Here is a 20243-nt window from a genome sequence, read left to right as displayed (position 1 = left end):
CAGCACACACAGGGTACAGCACACACAGGGTACAGGGCACACAGGGTACAGCACACACAGGGTACAGCACACACAGGGTACAGGGCACACAGGGTACAGCACACACAGGGTACAGCACACACAGGGTACAGCACACACAGGGTACAACACACACAGGGTACAGGGCACACAGGGTACAGCACACACAGGGTACAGGGCACACAGGGTACAGCACACACAGGGTACAGGGCACACAGGGTACAGCACACACAGGGCATACAGGGTACAGCACACACAGGGTACAGGGCATACAGGGTACAGCACACACAGGGTACAGGGCACACAGGGTACAGGGCACACAGGGTACAGGACACACAGGGTACAGGGCACACAGGGTACAGCACACACAGGGTACAGCACACACAGGGTACAGGGCACACAGGGTACAGGGCACACAGGGTACAGGACACACAGGGTACAGGGCACACAGGGTACAGGGCACACAGGGTACAGCACACACAGGGTACAGGGCACACAGGGTACAGGGCACACAGGGTACAGGACACACAGGGTACAGCACACACAGGGTACAGGGCACACAGGGTACAGGACACGCAGGGTACAGGGCACACAGGGTACAGCACACACAGAGTACAGGGCACACAGGGCAGAGCACACACAGGGTACAGGGCACACAGGGTACAGGGCACACAGGGTACAGGACACACAGGGTACAGGACACACAGGGTACAGGGCACACAGGGTACAGGGCACACAGGGTACAGGGCACACAGGGTACAGGGCACACAGGGTACAGGGCACACAGGGTACAGCACACAATCAGACCTACTCATAGAAGGAAAGCAACATGTACAGGATCATGTACAGGACCTCGGAATTATGATGTCTGACGACCTGACATTTAGTGAACATAATCGAGCAAATACAGCGGCGGCGGCCAGGAAAATGATAGGATGGATTACAAGAACGTTCAAATCCAGGGACCCCACAGCAATGCTAATACTATTTAAATCACTGGTGCTGTCCCGTCTTGAGTATTGCTCGGTACTCACTTCCCATTTCAGAGAGGGAGAGATGTCTGAATTAGAGGGAAAACAGAGAACATATACGGCACGCATAGAAACTATAAAACATCTAAAGTATTGCGACCGTCTCAAAGATCTCAAAATGTACTCTGGAAAGGAGACGGGAGAGGTATCAAATAATATATACATGGAAGATCCTTGATTTCCAGGTCGCAAATTTGAACAGTAGAATAACAGCATACTGGAGCGAAAGATACGGAAGGAAATGCAGAATAGAACCAATGAAGAGTAAAAGTGTGATAGACACAATCATAGAACACTGTCGGAACATCAGAGGTCCACAGCTGTTCAACATCCTCCCAGCAAACATTACAAATATTGCTGGAACAAAGATGGATGTATATAAGAGGCACTTGGATAAGGTCTTGCAAGAAGTGCCACACCGACTAGGCTGTAGTGGATATGTGGGCCTGCTGGCCGATCCAAGCAACAGCCTGTTGAACCAAGTTATCACAATTCCAGCCTGGCCTCTTACCGGGCTCGGGGGAGTACAAGAAATCCCAGAACCCTCTCCAGGTATGCTCCAGGTTTAATATACAGACGGGAGCAGGACAGCAGACAGTGTACGGGGAGCAGACCACCCCACCCAAGGAAGAAGTGCACCAGAAAAGCAGATTAAATCCCTTAATGGCTTCAACAAGCAACAACCCTGGAAACACAAACCGAAACTGTCTCTATTTTCCGCTTGTTACAACTTGTAATAAAGTTGTTACATCTTGGCTTAACGTGTTTATGACGTATTAGAACGTTGTTACAACTTGCTATATTGGTTGTTATAACTGGTTAGGAGGAGTTAAAACTTGTTCGAACGTTGTACTAACGTCGTAGTTTCGGTGTGTGTTTGGCGGGGTACAGGAGACAAAGGACCGTGGACCGAGCAACAGCAAACTCGGCACGGAGGGAAACAGAGCCACCAAACAGCAATATGAACGCGTCCACTGGTGTTACGAGAACAGCTGAGGCGCGGCCCAAAACCTCTACACAAACCCAAGTATAGTTATTTAAGAAGGGAAACAGTAAGAATTAATGTAATAAGGCTGAGGAAACAATAGATGTATAAGGCGCTCAACAAGAGCTCTCACAAGGGCGGTACTCACAGAGACAGCAACAAGAAGAGAGGCGCTCAACAAGAGCTCTCACAAGGGCGGTACTCACAGAGACAGCAACAAGAAGAGAGGCGCTCAACAAGAGCTCTCACAAAGGCGGTACTCACAGAGACAGTAACAAGAAGAGAGGCGCTCAACAAGAGCTCTCACAAGGGAGATACTCACAGAGACATCAACAAGAAGAGAGGCGCTCAACAAGAGCTCTCACAAGGGCGGTACTCACAGAGACAGTAACAAGAAGAGAGGCGCTCAACAAGAGCTCTCACAAGGGAGATACTCACAGAGACATCAACAAGAAGAGAGGCGCTCAACAAGAGCTCTCACAAGGGCGGTACTCACAGAGACAGCAACAAGAAGAGAGGCGCTCAACAAGAGCTCTCACAAGGGCGGTACTCACAGAGACAGCAACAAGAAGAGAGGCGCTCAACAAGAGCTCTCACAAGGGAGATACTCACAGAGACATCAACAAGAAGAGAGGCGCTCAACAAGAGCTCTCACAAGGGCGGTACTCACAGAGACAGTAACAAGAAGAGAGGCGCTCAACAAGAGCTCTCACAAGGGAGATACTCACAGAGACATCAACAAGAAGAGAGGCGCTCAACAAGAGCTCTCACAAGGGCGGTACTCACAGAGACAGCAACAAGAAGAGAGGCGCTCAACAAGAGCTCTCACAAGGGCGGTACTCACAGAGACAGCAACAAGAAGAGAGGCGCTCAACAAGAGCTCTCACAAGGGCGGTACTCACAGAGACAGCAACAAGAAGAGAGGCGCTCAACAAGAGCTCTCACAGGGGCGGTACTCACAGAGACAGTAACAAGAAGAGAGGCGCTCAACAAGAGCTCTCACAAGGGCGGTACTCACAGAGACAGCAACAAGAAGAGAGGCGCTCAACAAGAGCTCTCACAGGGGAGGTACTCACAGAGACAGTAACAAGAAGAGAGGCGCTCAACAAGAGCTCTCACAAGGGCGGTACTCACAGAGACAGCAACAAGAAGAGAGGCGCTCAACAAGAGCTCCCACAAGGGCGGTACTTACAGAGACATCAACAAGAAGAGAGGCGCTCAACAAGAGCTCTCACAAGGGCGGTACTCACAGAGACAGCAACAAGAAGAGAGGCGCTCAACAAGAGCTCTCACAGGGGCGGTACTCACAGAGACAGTAACAAGAAGAGAGGCGCTCAACAAGAGCTCTCACAAGGGCGGTACTCACAGAGACAGCAACAAGAAGAGAGGCGCTCAACAAGAGCTCTCACAAGGGCGGTACTCACAGAGACAGCAACAAGAAGAGAGGCGCTCAACAAGAGCTCTCACAGGGGCGGTACTCACAGAGACAGTAACAAGAAGAGAGGCGCTCAACAAGAGCTCTCACAGGGGAGGTACTCACAGAGACAGTAACAAGAAGAGAGGCGTTCAACAAGAGCTCTCACAAGGGCGGTACTCACAGAGACATCAACAAGAAGAGAGGCGTTCAACAAGAGCTCTCACAGGGGCGGTACTCACAGAGACAGTAACAAGAAGAGAGGCGTTCAACAAGAGCTCTCACAGGGGAGGTACTCACAGAGACAGCAACAAGAAGAGAGGCGCTCAACAAGAGCTCTCACAGGGGAGGTACTCACAGAGACAGCAACAAGAAGAGAGGCGCTCAACAAGAGCTCTCACAAGGGCGGTACTTACAGAGACAGCAACAAGAAGAGAGGCGCTCAACAAGAGCTCCCACAAGGGAGGTACTCACAGAGACATCAACAAGAAGAGAGGCGCTCAACAAGAGCTCTCACAGGGGAGGTACTCACAGAGACATCAACAAGAAGAGAGGCGCTCAACAAGAGCTCCCACAAGGGCGGTACTTACAGAGACATCAACAAGAAGAGAGGCGCTCAACAAGAGCTCTCACAGGGGAGGTACTCACAGAGACAGCAACAAGAAGAGAGGCGCTCAACAAGAGCTCTCACAAGGGAGGTACTCACAGAGACAGCAACAATAAGAGAGGCGCTCAACAAGAGCTCTCACAAGGGCGGTACTTACAGAGACAGCAACAAGAAGAGAGGCGCTCAACAAGAGCTCCCACAAGGGAGGTACTTACAGAGACAGCAACAAGAAGAGAGGCGCTCAACAAGAGCTCCCACAAGGGAGGTACTCACAGAGACATCAACAAAAAGAGAGGCGCTCAACAAGAGCTCTCACAAGGGAGGTACTCACAGAGACAGCAACAAGAAGAGAGGCGCTCAACAAGAGCTCTCACAAGGGCGGTACTTACAGAGACAGCAACAAGAAGAGAGGCGCTCAACAAGAGCTCCCACAAGGGAGGTACTCACAGAGACATCAACAAGAAGAGAGGCGCTCAACAAGAGCTCTCACAAGGGAGGTACTCACAGAGACAGCAACAATAAGAGAGGCGCTCAACAAGAGCTCTCACAAGGGCGGTACTTACAGAGACAGCAACAAGAAGAGAGGCGCTCAACAAGAGCTCCCACAAGGGAGGTACTTACAGAGACAGCAACAAGAAGAGAGGCGCTCAACAAGAGCTCCCACAAGGGAGGTACTCACAGAGACATCAACAAAAAGAGAGGCGCTCAACAAGAGCTCTCACAAGGGAGGTACTCACAAAGACAGCAACAAGAAGAGAGGCGCTCAACAAGAGCTCTCACAAGGGCGGTACTTACAGAGACAGCAACAAGAAGAGAGGCGCTCAACAAGAGCTCCCACAAGGGAGGTACTCACAGAGACAGCAACAAGAAGAGAGGCGCTCAACAAGAGCTCTCACAAGGGAGGTACTCACAGAGACATCAACAAGAAGAGAGGCGCTCAACAAGAGCTCTCACAGGGGAGGTACTCACAGAGACAGTAACAAGAAGAGAGGCGCTCAACAAGAGCTCTCACAAGGGAGGTACTCACAGAGACATCAACAAGAGAGGCGCTTAACAAGAGCTCTCACAAGGGAGGTACTCACAGAGACATCAACAAGAGAGGCGCTCAACAGGAGCTCCCACAAGGGCGGTACTCACAGAGACATCAACAAGAAGAGAGGCGCTCAACAAGAGCTCCCACAAGGGCGGTACTCACAGAGACATCAACAAGAAGAGAGGCGCTCAACAAGAGCTCCCACAAGGGCGGTACTCACAGAGACATCAACAAGAAGAGAGGCGCTCAACAAGAGCTCCCACAAGGGCGGTACTCACAGAGACATCAAGAAGAGAGGCGCTCAACAAGAGCTCCCACAAGGGCGGTACTCACAGAGACATCAACAAGAGAGGCGCTCAACAAGAGCTCCCACAAGGGAGGTACTCACAGAGACATCAACAAGAGAGGCGCTCAACAAGAGCTCCCACAAGGGCGGTACTCACAGAGACATCAAGAAGAGAGGCGCTCAACAAGAGCTCCCACAAGGGCGGTACTCACAGAGACATCAAGAAGAGAGGCGCTCAACAAGAGCTCTCACAAGGGCGGTACTCACAGAGACATCAAGAAGAGAGGCGCTCAACAAGAGCTCTCACAAGGGCGGTACTCACAGAGACATCAAGAAGAGAGGCGCTCAACAAGAGCTCCCACAAGGGAGGTACTCACAGAGACATCAAGAAGAGAGGCGCTCAACAAGAGCATGTACCAGAGTGGTCAAACAACAAGGAGAGAGAAAAAAGATAATAAGAAGCAACATTGATGATACAGTGGTCAGGGAAGACGAGCAAGACAACTCCTGGATCACTGGAGCATGAGTGACCACCAGCTTGAGCATGGGTCACTGGAGCATGAGTGACCACCAGCTTGAGCATGGGTCACTGGAGCATGAGTGACCACCAGCTTGAGCATGGGTCACTGGAGCATGAGTGACCACCAGCTTGAGCATGGGTCACTGGAGCATGAGTGACCACCAGCTTGAGCATGGGTCACTGGAGCATGAGTGACCACCAGCTTGAGCATGGGGTTACTGGAGCATGAGTGACCACCAGCTTGAGCATGGGTCACTGGAGCATGAGTGACCACCAGCTTGAGCATGGGTCACTGGAGCATGAGTGACCACCAGCTTGAGCATGGGTCACTGGAGCATGAGTGACCACCAGCTTGAGCATGGGTCACTGGAGCATGAGTGACCACCAGCTTGAGCATGGGTCACTGGAGCATGAGTGACCACCAGCTTGAGCATGGGTCACTAGAGCATGAGTGACCACCAGCTTGAGCATGGGTCACTGGAGCATGAGTGACCACCAGCCTGAACATGGATCACTGGAGCATGAGTGACCACCAGCTTGAGCATGGGTCACTGGAGCATGAGTGACCACCAGCTTGAGCATGGGTCACTGGAGCATGATTTGACCACCAGCTTGAGCATGGGTCACTAGAGCATGAGTGACCACCAGCTTGAGCATGGGTCACTGGAGCATGAGTGACCACCAGCTTGAGCATGGGTCACTGGAGCATGAGTGACCACCAGCTTGAGCATGGGGTTACTGGAGCATGAGTGACCACCAGCTTGAGCATGGGGTCACTGGAGCATGAGTGACCACCAGCTTCAGCATGGGTCACTGGAGCATGAGTGACCACCAGCTTGAGCATGGGGTCACTGGAGCATGAGTGACCACCAGCTTGAGCATGGGGTCACTGGAGCATGAGTGACCACCAGCTTCAGCATGGGTCACTGGAGCATGAGTGACCACCAGCTTGAGCATGGGTCACTGGAGCATGAGTGACCACCAGCTTGAGCATGGGTCACTGGAGCATGAGTGACCACCAGCTTGAGCATGGGTCACTGGAGCATGAGTGACCACCAGCTTGAGCATGGGTCACTGGAGCATGAGTGACCACCAGCTTGAGCATGGGTCACTGGAGCATGAGTGACCACCAGCTTGAGCATGGGTCACTGGAGCATGAGTGACCACCAGCTTGAGCATGGGTCACTGGAGCATGAGTGACCACCAGCTTGAGCATGGGTCACTGGAGCATGAGTGACCACCAGCTTGAGCATGGGTCACTGGAGCATGAGTGACCACCAGCTTGAGCATGGGTCACTGGAGCATGAGTGACCACCAGCTTGAGCATGGGTCACTGGAGCATGAGTGACCACCAGCTTGAGCATGGGTCACTGGAGCATGAGTGACCACCAGCTTGAGCATGGGTCACTGGAGCATGAGTGACCACCAGCTTGAGCATGGGTCACTGGAGCATGAGTGACCACCAGCTTGAGCATGGGTCACTGGAGCATGAGTGACCACCAGCTTGAGCATGGGTCACTGGAGCATGAGTGACCACCAGCTTGAGCATGGGTCACTGGAGCATGAGTGACCACCAGCTTGAGCATGGGTCACTGGAGCATGAGTGACCACCAGCTTGAGCATGGGTCACTGGCGCATGAGTGACCACCAGCTTGAGCATGGGTCACTGGAGCATGAGTGACCACCAGCTTGAGCATGGGTCACTGGAGCATGAGTGACCACCAGCTTGAGCATGGGTCACTAGAGCATGAGTGACCACCAGCTTGAGCATGGGTCACTGGAGCATGAGTGACCACCAGCCTGAACATGGATCACTGGAGCATGAGTGACCACCAGCTTGAGCATGGGTCACTGGAGCATGAGTGACCACCAGCTTGAGCATGGGTCACTGGAGCATGATTTGACCACCAGCTTGAGCATGGGTCACTAGAGCATGAGTGACCACCAGCTTGAGCATAGGGCACTAGAGCATGAGTGACCACCAGCTTGAGCATGGGTCACGGGAGCATGAGTGACCACCAGTTTAAGCATGGGTCACTAGAGCATGAGTGACCACCAGCTTGAGCATGGGTCACTAGAGCATGAGTGACCACCAGCTTGAGCATGAGTGACCACCAGCTTGAGCATGGATCACTGGAGCATGAGTGACCACCAGCTTGAGCATGGGTCACTAGAGCATGAGTGACCACCAGCTTGAGCATGGGTCAGTGGAGCATGAGTGACCATCAGCTTGAGCATGGGTCACTGGAGCATGAGTGACCACCAGCTTGACCATGGGTCACTGGAGCATGAGTGACCACCAGTTTGAGCATGGGTCACTGGAGCATGAGTGACCACCAGTTTGAGCATGGGTCACTGGAGCATGAGTGACCACCAGCTTGAGCATGGGTCAGTGGAGCATGAGTGACCATCAGCTTGAGCATGGGTCACTGGAGCATGAGTGACCACCAGCTTGACCATGGGTCACTGGAGCATGAGTGACCACCAGTTTGAGCATGGGTCACTGGAGCATGAGTGACCACCAGTTTGAGCATGGGTCACTGGAGCATGAGTGACCACCAGCTTGAGCATGAGTCACTGGAGCATGAGTGTCTAGTGAAGTATAGTGTCTTGTACAAACGACACGAAGTCTAAGAGTGGAGACCCAGCTAGGTGCTGAGCATCTCAGCTAGGAGACTCAGCTAGGTGCTGAGCATCTCCTGAGCCAGGGAGCGTAAGAGTGGAGACTCAGCTAGGTGCTGAGCATCTCCTGAGCCAGGGAGCGTAAGAGTGGAGACTCAGCTAGGTGCTGAGCATCTCCTGAGCCAGGGAGCGTAAGAGTGGAGACTCAGCTAGGTGCTGAGCATCTCCTGAGCCAGGGAGCGTAAGAGTGGAGACTCAGCTAGGTGCTGAGCATCTCCTGAGCCAGGGAGTGCAAGAGGGAGGTGGGTAAATACTGGTAGCCGAAGGTGACATAATGAGAAATGCTGAAGGTAATGGTAGGGTTGGGAAGAGTGGAATGAGTGAATGAGTAGCCTCATATTTTATGCACCCAGTCTTTTCCTCTGACTCACTTTACCATGTTTCCGATAAATATCTCATGATTTCTCTGTCATGGTTTTTTATAACTATAATCATGGTGATTCACCTGGCAGAGTTCGCTGTAAACCACCGCTGTAAACCTCTCTTTTGTGGGTTTACAGTCTACCAGAATGCTTCACACCCCCCTATACCTTGTGAAGAGCGAAAATATACAGATGAAGAAATTCCTCCTGGGAACATGCTCTTTGCTGGAAGACCTTAACTGTCGCTTGGCTCCATACCTGTCATTGGAAACATCTTAACTATCAGAAGACAGGCAACACCTGTCAGAAGACTACCAGAAGACAGGCATCACCTTAACCAACAGAAGATTGCTGTGTTGTTGGCAGAGTTCTCAGGGAACCCTGACCAACCTTTGAGGGACCGAACAGCAAGTAGCTAACCTCGACCCGGATTCATGTTTCATTTTTATTCTTTAAAATGGTTATGAAACAATGCATATTCTTCTAAGTGTTGTAAAACCTTCAGTTACGGTTGTTCAAGGTCCTACCAGCGAGCATCAGAAATATTACAGGAACAACCGTGGACATCTTCAAGAGGAAACTAGATTGTTTCCTTCAAGGAGTGCCGGACCAACCGGGCTGTGGTGGGTATGTGGGCCTGCGGGCCGCTCCAAGCAACAGCCTGGTGGACCAAACTCTCACAAATCAAGTCTGGCCCCGGGCCGGGCATGGGGAATAGAAGAACTCCCAGAACCCCATCAACCAGGTATCAACCAGGTATCAACCAGGTATCAACCAGGTATAAACCAGGTATCAACCAGGTATCAACCAGGTATCAACCAGGTATCAACCAGGTATCAACCAGGTATCAACGAGGTAACCAGGTACGAGGTCAACTGAGCGCCAAGTTTGAGTCATTGTCAAAAGTCACAAACTGTGATTCTCTCTCAGTGTAAGTTCATATATACACCGTAGCACCTACATCAAGGTTCCTCCCAACTGGATTTTGAGTTGTTTTATCAACCTTAATGACTTGAAGTGTAGGGGAGTTTGTCGCAGTTGCTCTGGGTTGTGGGAGGTGATATTGGACGACTGACGCTGTTCTGAAGATGTACCGAGGGTCGGATCTTACGTGGATGTAAATTTTTACGAAATTACAAGATGTCTTAAGCTTCATGGTGGTGGGTGGGGCTGCCACACCCAGCACCATGAAGAGAGACTCACGTGGGTGACAAGGGCGTGGAGAGACTCACGTGGGTAACAAGGGCGTGGAGACAGTCACGGTGGGTGACAAGGGCGTGGAGACAGTCACGGTGGGTGACAAGGGCGTGGAGACAGTCACGGTGGGTGACAAGGGCGTGGAGAGACTCACTGTGGGTGACAAGGGCGTGGAGACAGTCACGGTGGGTGACAAGGGCGTGGAGAGACTCACTGTGGGTGACAAGGGCGTGGAGACAGTCATGGTGGGTGACAAGGGCGTGGAGAGACTCACGGTGGGTGACAAGGGCGTGGAGAGACTCACGGTGGGTGACAAGGGCGTGGAGAGACTCATGGTGGGTGACAAGGACGTGGAGAGACTCATGGTGGGTGACAAGGGCGTGGAGAGACTCACGGTGGGTGACAAGGGCGTGGAGAGACTCATGGTGGGTGACAAGGGCGTGGAGAGACTCACGGTGGGTGACAAGGGCGTGGAGAGACTCATGGTGGGTGACAAGAGCGTGGAGAGACTCACGTGGGTGACAAGAGCGTGGAGAGACTCACGGTGGGTGACAAGAGCGTGGAGAGACTCACGGTGGGTGACAAGAGCGTGGAGAGACTCACGTGGGTGACAAGGGCGTGGAGAGACTCACGTGGGTGACAAGAGCGTGGAGAGACTCACGTGGGTGACAAGGGCGTGGAGAGACTCGCGTGGGTGACAAGAGCGTGGAGAGACTCACGGTGGGTGACAAGGGCGTGGAGAGACTCACGGTGGGTGACAAGGGCGTGGAGAGACTCACGTGGGTGACAAGGGCGTGGAGAGACTCATGGTGGGTGACAAGGGCGTGGAGAGACTCACGGTGGGTGACAAGGGCGTGGAGAGACTCACGGTGGGTGACAAGGGCGTGGAGAGACTCATGGTGGGTGACAAGGGCGTGGAAAGACTCACGGTGGGTGACAAGGGCGTGGAGAGACTCATGGTGGGTGACAAGGGCGTGGAGAGACTCACGGTGGGTGACAAGGGCGTGGAGAGACTCATGGTGGGTGACAAGGGCGTGGAGAGACTCACGGTGGGTGACAAGGGCGTGGAGAGACTCATGGTGGGTGACAAGGGCGTGGAGAGACTCACGGTGGGTGACAAGGGCGTGGAGAGACTCATGGTGGGTGACAAGGGCGTGGAGAGACTCACGGTGGGTGACAAGGGCGTGGAGAGACTCACGGTGGGTGACAAGGGCGTGGAGAGACTCACTGTGGGTGACAAGGACGTGGAGAGACTCATGGTGGGTGACAAGGGCGTGGAGACAGTCACGGTGGGTGACAAGGGCGTGGAGACAGTCACGGTGGGTGACAAGGGCGTGGAGACAGTCACGGTGGGTGACAAGGGCGTGGAGAGACTCACGGTGGGTGACAAGGGCGTGGAGACAGTCACGGTGGGTGACAAGGGCGTGGAGACAGTCACGGTGGGTGACAAGGGCGTGGAGACAGTCACGGTGGGTGACAAGGGCGTGGAGAGACTCACGGTGGGTGACAAGGGCGTGGAGACAGTCACGGTGGGTGACAAGGGCGTGGAGAGACTCACGGTGGGTGACAAGGGCGTGGAGACAGTCACGGTGGGTGACAAGGGCGTGGAGACAGGCACGGTGGGTGACAAGGGCGTGGAGACAGTCACGGTGGGTGACAAGGGCGTGGAGACAGGCACGGTGGGTGACAAGGGCGTGGAGACAGGCACGGTGGGTGACAAGGGCGTGGAGACAGTCACGGTGGGTGACAAGGGCGTGGAGACAGTCACGGTGGGTGACAAGGGCGTAAAGACAGTCACGGTGGGTGACAAGGGCGTGGAGACAGTCACGGTGGGTGACAAGGGCGTGGAGACAGTCACGGTGGGTGACAAGGGCGTGGAGAGACTCACGGTGGGTGACAAGGGCGTGTAGACAGTCACGGTGGGTGACAAGGGCGTGTAGACAGTCACGGTGGGTGACAAGGGCGTGGAGACAGTCACGGTGGGTGACAAGGGCGTGGAGAGACTCACGGTGTGACGTAAAATCATATAGCTATCATAACTTAGTCGAACCCTCTGATACGGTTTAAACAAAAATAGTAATACAACTAATTATAAATTTCGCAAATTTTGTGTTACTTTAAAAACCAATTGTGGATTTAATAAAACAACGGAAGGTATACAGAGACATTTATGTATTCTGGTGGTGGATGGCGAGGAATACAGGCGGATCCCCTACCATGTACAGACAAACTGAACCTCATTCAAAAGCACCACCTCACTTTAGCCGCTGCATGTAACAATTTCAAGTAATTATCAAAACGCGAGAAGCAATAGTTTAGAAGCAGAGCGGTAGTATCAAGCTGCCATCTTGCCGATGACCAGATCTGGGGCCAGAATACCTTTGACGGGCGGCTGTACAGTTAGTTTTGCTCATGGAGCGTGAAACATATAGTTATAATCACACAGCTTTTGTGCCACCCGGCTACTAATGCAACAAAGTCTCATCCAGACACCGTGTTGATTTTATCGACTTTACATTGGGAGTTATTATGCTCCCAAATTACAGACTCCGGAGATGTGCGCCAACACGACTTGTTGAATGGTGCACGACGCCGACCCTTCGCGTCATACTCACTTCAGCCAATAAGAGAGCAGATGACAGAACATCATCTGTGATGGGCCAATAGGAAGATATATATCTGAGGCCTGACGTTGCTCTTAGTGAACCAGTAAGATGTTCGACGTGCCTAGACACCATTCATATTTGTCCGGTACAAAATTAGCCGATTTTTTAACATCATTCATACCAAAGCAGTTAGGGACGATTGACCTCTGACGTCATCCATATTAAGTGGATTACATAACGGCAGCCGCCAACCGCCAATCAGATGATAGGCTCTTGGCGGTTGCTAGAGTACCATGATAGGCTGTGTACACCAAACACTAACCATCTGCATCATTGTGGCAATATAACATTAAGGTGAACATTGGGAGTAAATTTCTAACAATACGAGTCATTATACAAATTAAAACACCAACAGGAGTTCAGGCAATAGCCTCACCCGAAATACAAATACAATTTAATGCAATTACGTTTTGCAGATATTTTAAAATTGGTCAAAAGCTATGGAGGCATTAAGAAACAGAGAGAGAGAACAGAATTGCTCTGTGAATTGTAGTACTGAATAGTTTCTGCTACCAAGAAACTGCTTAGTATTATAATCAGTTATCAGTTTTATGTGCGAATTGAAAGTTAAAGTAGCCTAGTACACTAATCAAATACATTAATAGTATATTAGAGCTGGGGATCAATAGTTATTAAAGACATAGCTGCCAGTTATAGAATGGGAGCAAACACAGAAACGTTTATTATAGATGTACTATGAGAGAAATAATTACATAGATACAGTTTCGGCGCCTCGTTTAAGATTGTCATAGATGTTAAACGGGCTATCATAACTCCAATGAGTTAGCTTCTTTACAGCTTTCTGAGCCATTACAGGGGTTACAGGGTGCTAATGTTAAACACCTGTACCCTGTAACCTCCTGTAATGGATGAGAAAGTTGCAAAGAAGCTGAAAATGGTAGTTGCTATAGTTATTATGGCTGTGTAACAGTTTACTGTAGTACCACCTGCAGGTGGAGATATAAGAAGGGAAAGGCTACTATGTAGCGATTAATTATACTAAAATTCATTGAGTAAGATCTTGCAGTTGTGCAGTTTTTTTTTATTCAAGAAGCTAATTTATTATTAAATTTACAAGATTTACTGATCAAATTCAAATTTAAATTTGTATTCATGTAAAGGTACATAAATAGATGATGAGTTACAAACATAATGTTGGGTTTATAGATAGAGCTAGTATATACAATACCTAAAGCCACTAATACGTAAAGCGTTTCAGGCAAAAATTGGCTTGAATTTTATTTGATTATAAGCTTGCGTCATTGAAGCCTCTAAATATAGATTTATATTTTCTCCTGAATAACTTTATTTTTTATTAACACACTAGGTACAACTGCATTTGTGCAGCTATCCTAGACTATATGAAGGGGAGTACAGTGTCAAAAAGCTAGCTACGTTGTACTAAAAAATCCCCATCACACAGGATTGTTAGTCATACAGAGGCATATGATAAGTAGTTTGCACTGGCAGACTGGATGCATTCCCGCCAAACACACACCGAAACTACGACGTTGGTACAACGTTCGAACAAGTTTTAACACCTCCTAACCAGTTATAACAACCAATATAGCAAGTTGTAACAACGTTCTAATACGTCATAAACACGTTAAGCCAACATGTAACAACTTTATTACAAGTTGTAACAAGCGGAAAATAGAGACAGTTTCGGTTTGTGTTTCCAGGGTTATGAGGATATCATCAACACAAGATTGAATAAGCAGCAGTGGAACTAAAAGTCCCCATCTCGCAGGATGGTTATCTTGAGGTTATCTTGAGATGATTTCGGGGCTTTTTTTAGTGTCCCCGCGGCCCGGTCCTCGACCAGGCCTCCACCCCCAGGAAGCAGCCCGTGACAGCTGACTAACACCCAGGTACCTATTTACTGCTAGGTAACAGGGGCATTCAGGGTGAAAGAAACTTTGCCCATTTGTTTCTGCCTCGTGCGGGAATCGAACCCGCGCCACAGAATCACGAGTCCTGCGCGCTATCCACCAGGCTACGCTATGGTTAGTCATACAGGGCCATATGTTCAGTAGCCTGCACTGACAAATTTTGGGTGCACTGTGAGGCTATCTTCAAGAACACGAGAGTGAATAAAGTAATTGCAAAGCTCCAACTGATCTGAGAGTTCGAATAACTGGGCATTCGGTGCCCATTCGGTGATATAGTGAGGGAGATCAGGCCGCAGTTCCTGCTCACAGAGTTTGCACCTGGAGTGCTCAGGATTGGGAGATCCGTCACCTGTAGCCACCTGCCACAGGTAACGGTAGCCCAACCTGATCCTTGCAACCGCTGTGTCTGGTCCACGTTTTGTGCTGCTCATAGATATAGGATTCTGTGACTTAATGACCAAATTATATAACTCTATGGGCTAGGCCCAGAACATTTGATCTCATCCAACTTCATGAAGTCACAGAGGCTCTGGAATTCCCTCAGCCCTCAGACCAGAAAAGCCCTCAGGTCCTCTGGAATTTCCCAACCTCACAATGCTCCTCCCGAATAATACACCGTATTTTGGCGCATAAATCCCCAAAGGCCAAAATATGATGTACTATAAATCATATAGCGGCTCACAACATTGACGGGCTGTTACGTTTTCTATTCGTGGGTCCTCGGTTAGGTTAGGTTCGGACAGGTTTAGCGTATCATTTTGTGACGTCGAGACAACTCGAGAGGGCTGGCTGGCCCCGACTCCCCTATGACCGTCCCATTACACCCACAAGTCACCCTGCAAAGTTTGGCGAGGCTAGCCCCAAGCAACTACATGTTGCCTCCAACTTTGGCCGGACATACAGACATTCTCTTGTATGCATATAGATTGTAACAGCATAATTTGTTTTGTTTTTACATTACCAACCCATCTTGTGCCGTCTTGTACCGTACGTTGAACTCATCTTGTACCGTAAGTAGTGCTGTCGTACTTTAAGGGGAACTCATCCTGTACCGAGTAAAGCTGTTTTCTATGGTAAGTAAATATGTCCTGGACCGTAAATAAAGATGTCTTCGCTGTAAGTAAAGCTCATCCTGTACCATAAGTAGAGCAATCATTTAGCGACTAGTAAGAAGAGCTATCCGGTACTAAATTGTACCGTAAGAAGAGATATTTTGTATTGACTTGTACCGTAAGTAGAGTTCATCTTTTACGTTAAGTAGAGCTGTCTTGTACCGTCTTGTACCTTAAGTGGAACTGTTCTCTAATTTCTTGTACCGTAAGCAGAACTATTCCGTACCTTAAGCAGAACTATTCCGCACCTTAAGCAGAACTATTCCGTACCTTAAGCAGAACTATTCCGTACCTTAAGCAGAACTATTCCGTACCTTAAGCAGAACTATCTAAATATATCTAGCAAAAAATTAAATTTAAATTTTAAATTTTGCCCCGAGGGGCGAGTTTATTGGGCAGCGCCACTCATCTTGTGAGTGGACACACCGCCATAGCAGCATGTACAACACTCCCCAATAGGAAGAAAACCCGCTGGGTTGTTCATCCTGTCAGTTGTACCCAGACACAGCTGGAACTTGCTTAACTGTCTCAAGTGAACAGCTCCTCAAACAAGAAGATTAACATCTGTCAACCCTTAAAAGCTTACGTTATCTTGCGGGTGCAAAATGGGGGAATCTTTTAAGAACAGTATCAATATTTGACAAATAGTGTTTTCCTAACTCAAACAATGTGGGGTTCATTATTTTACACATATTTCTAATGTCTCTCAGGTGTTCACATTCACGTAGATAGTGGTCAAGGCGGTGTCCGTCACTCTCATCACAAATTCTGCAACTTCGCTGATGACCAGTCGTTTCCATTCCGTATCTCCATGTATGATATTTGTATCCCAGACGGATTCTCGCTATTACTGATTCTCTCCCGCGTCCTCCTCCTATTCGTCCATAATGATTGGGATTGCCAGCTACCTAGGAAAATAACCTAACCCAGGCCTAACCTAACCCAGGCCTAACCCAACCCAGGCCTAACCCAATCCAGGCCTAACCCAACCCAGGCCTAACCCAACCCAGGCCTAACCCAACCCAGACCTAACCCAACCCAGGCCTAACCCAACCCAGGCCTAACCTGAAGTAATCTAACCACCTAACCTAACCAGCAACCCTAAACATACTCAGGCCAAACTATGTCCAAATAAAAATATATGTAATATAGGGATATATTGTTTTAATTAAACTTTCTTTAAAATATTGTTAATATTGAGGAAACTGCATAAAGAGCTGGCAAGAGCCTAAGCTCAGTCGACAGCCTAATGTTTTGCCTCCATTAGGAGTTAATAGCGTCAACGTGCAGCCTCGCGAAAATAGTTTCGTTTCGTTGGCTGATGGTGAAAAATATTCCCCTAATGCTCTTCAATGGTAAGGACGTTGCTCAGTCAACACTATAATGACATTAGTAGTAGAAAAAAAGACATTGGGACACGGAGGAAAGCTGTTAGAGAATAAAAGGGACGCTTAACAAGCACTGATAAAGGCAGGGCAATTATATTTTTTGTCGCTCTTGTTCACTACACCTGTCATCAGCATCATGACTAAGCAGTAGATTACCAACACATATTGCTTAAAGAATCTGGCGAGATGGACAAAAACTGTGGCCGGCCCTAGGACCCCAGGGCAACACGGCTCCAACTGTCGCTCGCTTCAACTAATATCTTTTTGTCTATTCAACCTGACCACAGTTTGGACCATTAAGGAGTCGAATCACACTTTTGACCTATAGAGACAAGCATCAGATTTGAGGAGTAGGCAGAAAGCTTAGCCATACCCAAGACTAGAGAACATCATGATCTTCCCCAGAACAAGAACATCTTAGCTATGCCCCAAGAGAATAACATTGAACAATTGATTGGAGAGTGTTGCCTTTACTGTTAAATTATGAACGTAACCGCGCTATTGACCAATAAAGACAAAAATACTTTCGGGAGAGTTGTGATCAAGAAAACTGAATTAAACCATTAAGAGCAGCTTAAAAGACCAGTACGAAGAAGGCTTTGCAGGCTTTTCTTTCTTTGCTCACAAACAGAATTCTGAATGTCAGCCACAAGCAAAAGTAGAAAGACGTAGGCTTCGCAAAAATTAATATCCAGTACAACATCACAGCCATCCTCCTATTTCAGTAGTACTTATAGTAACGATGAGGACCATAGTACATATATCGACGTACAATGAAATTAGAAAGTAGAAATCAGTTCTATTGAAGTTGTACAAATAAGATTTTTTTGGTATATTTATGTTTCAAAGCCAAACTAAACTAACCTAACCTTCCTAGGCCTAATACACGATATATGAAGCCTAATATAGTACATATATGTGGTACATTAGGGCTAGGAATATTTAAGTTTAGAACTACAAAGTTTTCGGACTACAAAGTGAATAGTACCAAATTATACTCATTGTTTAGTACGTCAATCTACTGTGTACTATGGTACACATAGTTACAAAAACTACTACCTAACAGAAGGATGGGTTGTTGCAATATCCATACAATGATTAAAGATTAATACTGATCAAGAAAAAGTTTAATCCATCTCAAGAAACACAAGGATTGGCTGTAATATTTCCTGTGTTGCTTGTTGTGTCCAGCGGGCGGGCGAGTGAAGAGACTAAATGCGAGGCTCCCGTCAAATTGAGATGCGACCTGGTGGCCCCATGGAGAAGGAACCCGAAGTAGCCCTTAGGGAACGCCACAGTCAACTAACTTCAACCTGTTTGTGAAGTGGCAGACAGTGGCAGACCGTGAACCCTGCCATCAACTCCTGGTGACCCCTGCAACTCCCTCGTACAGCAACTCCGCTCCATTGTTCCCTGGGCAGTGACAGCAATCCGGTCATTAGGACACGATGACACGAAAGCCAACCTTGTACTCTTTTTACACTCATCATATTCTTTAATCGATTCTGGTATGCTTATTGCCCCTCGTGTAATATTGCTACAAGACCCGGCCAAGAATTATTAGGCTCAAATGTCATGGTTTGGTAATGACGTACAAAGGTACTAGGCTGCTGGTGGACTGAGACCAAAAGCCAGACGTCGTTGGATTTTTATGACGTCACGGTGTTTCACATGGCTCAAGGTTCTTCTCTGACTTGTCACTTGAGTAACGTTTCGGTAAGGAACAACAAAAACAACATTTATTACAATTATAATTGTTTTATTTCTATTCTAATTATCATTTTTTATATAATTATGGCAAAATAAATTAAATTTGTAATATAATTTTTTAGTCGTTACAGCGCAGCCTCGTGCATGTGCTGTGCGGACTGGTGAACAGGTGTCAGAGGAAACTCTGTAGATGATAGTGGAAAAGGTACAGCGAAAACGCCCATATTGTATTTAATTATCACCCAACGCCTATGGGTGGAAATTAAAAGGTTACAGAGGCACCCACATGCCCATCCTACGGGGAAGTTATGGAAGGGTAACATCCCCACACCGATGGCGTGGGCGGTAAACTAAAGGTAAAAATCCCTATACGGATCTTGTGGGCGTTTTATTATTATTATTATTATTATTTTCTACCACAGACGTGGCCACACATTTACAATGCTAACCAGCATATATACATTTTCTTCTGTCCTCCATGGACAGGGTGAAAGATTTGTCAAACATACAGTTCAGAGATTTATTGAACAACCACAGACGGTGATCGTAGTGCTTTTAAAATGTTAGGCGAAGCTACATACCTAAATACATAGGTACATAGGTTTATGAATGCATTAATGTGAATTTATAATGGTGAAATATAATTCTGATCAGCTGTATACTTTATACACATACATACTCATACATAAAATAAAATTATGAGAAGGATTAAGACAGAGGAGGACAGCTTGAGGCTTCAAGAAGACCTGGACAAGCTGCAGGAATGGTCGAACAAATGGCTGTTAGAGTTTAATCCAAGCAAATGTAATGTAATGAAGGTAGGGGTAGGAAGCAGGAGACCAGATACAAGGTATCACTTGGGAGATGAAATACTTCAAGAGTGAGAGAGAGAGAAAGACCTGGGGGTTGATATCACGCCAGACCTGTCCTCTGAAGCTCATATCAAGAGGATAACAGCAGCAGCATATGCCAGGTTGGCTAACATAAGAACGGCCTTTAGAAACTTGTGTAAGGAATCTTTCAGAACATTATATACCACATATGTCAGACCAATCCTGGAGTATGCGGCTCCAGCATGGAGTCCATATCTAGTCAAGCATAAGACTAAAATGGAAAAGGTTCAAAGGTTTGCCACCAGACTAGTACCCGAGCTAAGAGGTATGAGCTACGAGGAGAGACTACGGGAATTAAACCTCACTTCGTTGGAAGACAGAAGAGTTAGGGGGACATGATCACCACATTCAAGACCCTCAAGGGAATCGACAGGGTTGATAAAGACAGGCTGTTTAACACAAGGGGCACACGCACTAGGGGACACAGGTGGAAACTGAGTGCCCAAA

General features: G+C 48.6%; 2 protein-coding genes across 2 annotated transcripts in view; both read left to right on the top strand.

The window, feature by feature from the left end:
- LOC123770330 (uncharacterized) overlaps positions 1–20243 on the top strand; it is a 197647-nt gene that overhangs the window by 65829 nt on the left and 111575 nt on the right. The window lies entirely within an intron of this gene.
- Positions 10942–12045, top strand: LOC138373336 (mucin-22-like). The gene has a single exon (XM_069339529.1). The coding sequence runs from the start codon at positions 10942–10944 to the stop codon at positions 12043–12045; it is 1104 nt and encodes a 367-aa protein (XP_069195630.1).

Source organism: Procambarus clarkii, chromosome 42 (genome assembly GCF_040958095.1).
Source record: "Procambarus clarkii isolate CNS0578487 chromosome 42, FALCON_Pclarkii_2.0, whole genome shotgun sequence".
Classification (NCBI taxonomy): Eukaryota; Metazoa; Arthropoda; class Malacostraca; order Decapoda; family Cambaridae; genus Procambarus; species Procambarus clarkii.
The sequence above is the reverse complement of the archived record's forward strand: the minus strand, read 5'-3'. Positions and strand labels throughout refer to the sequence as shown.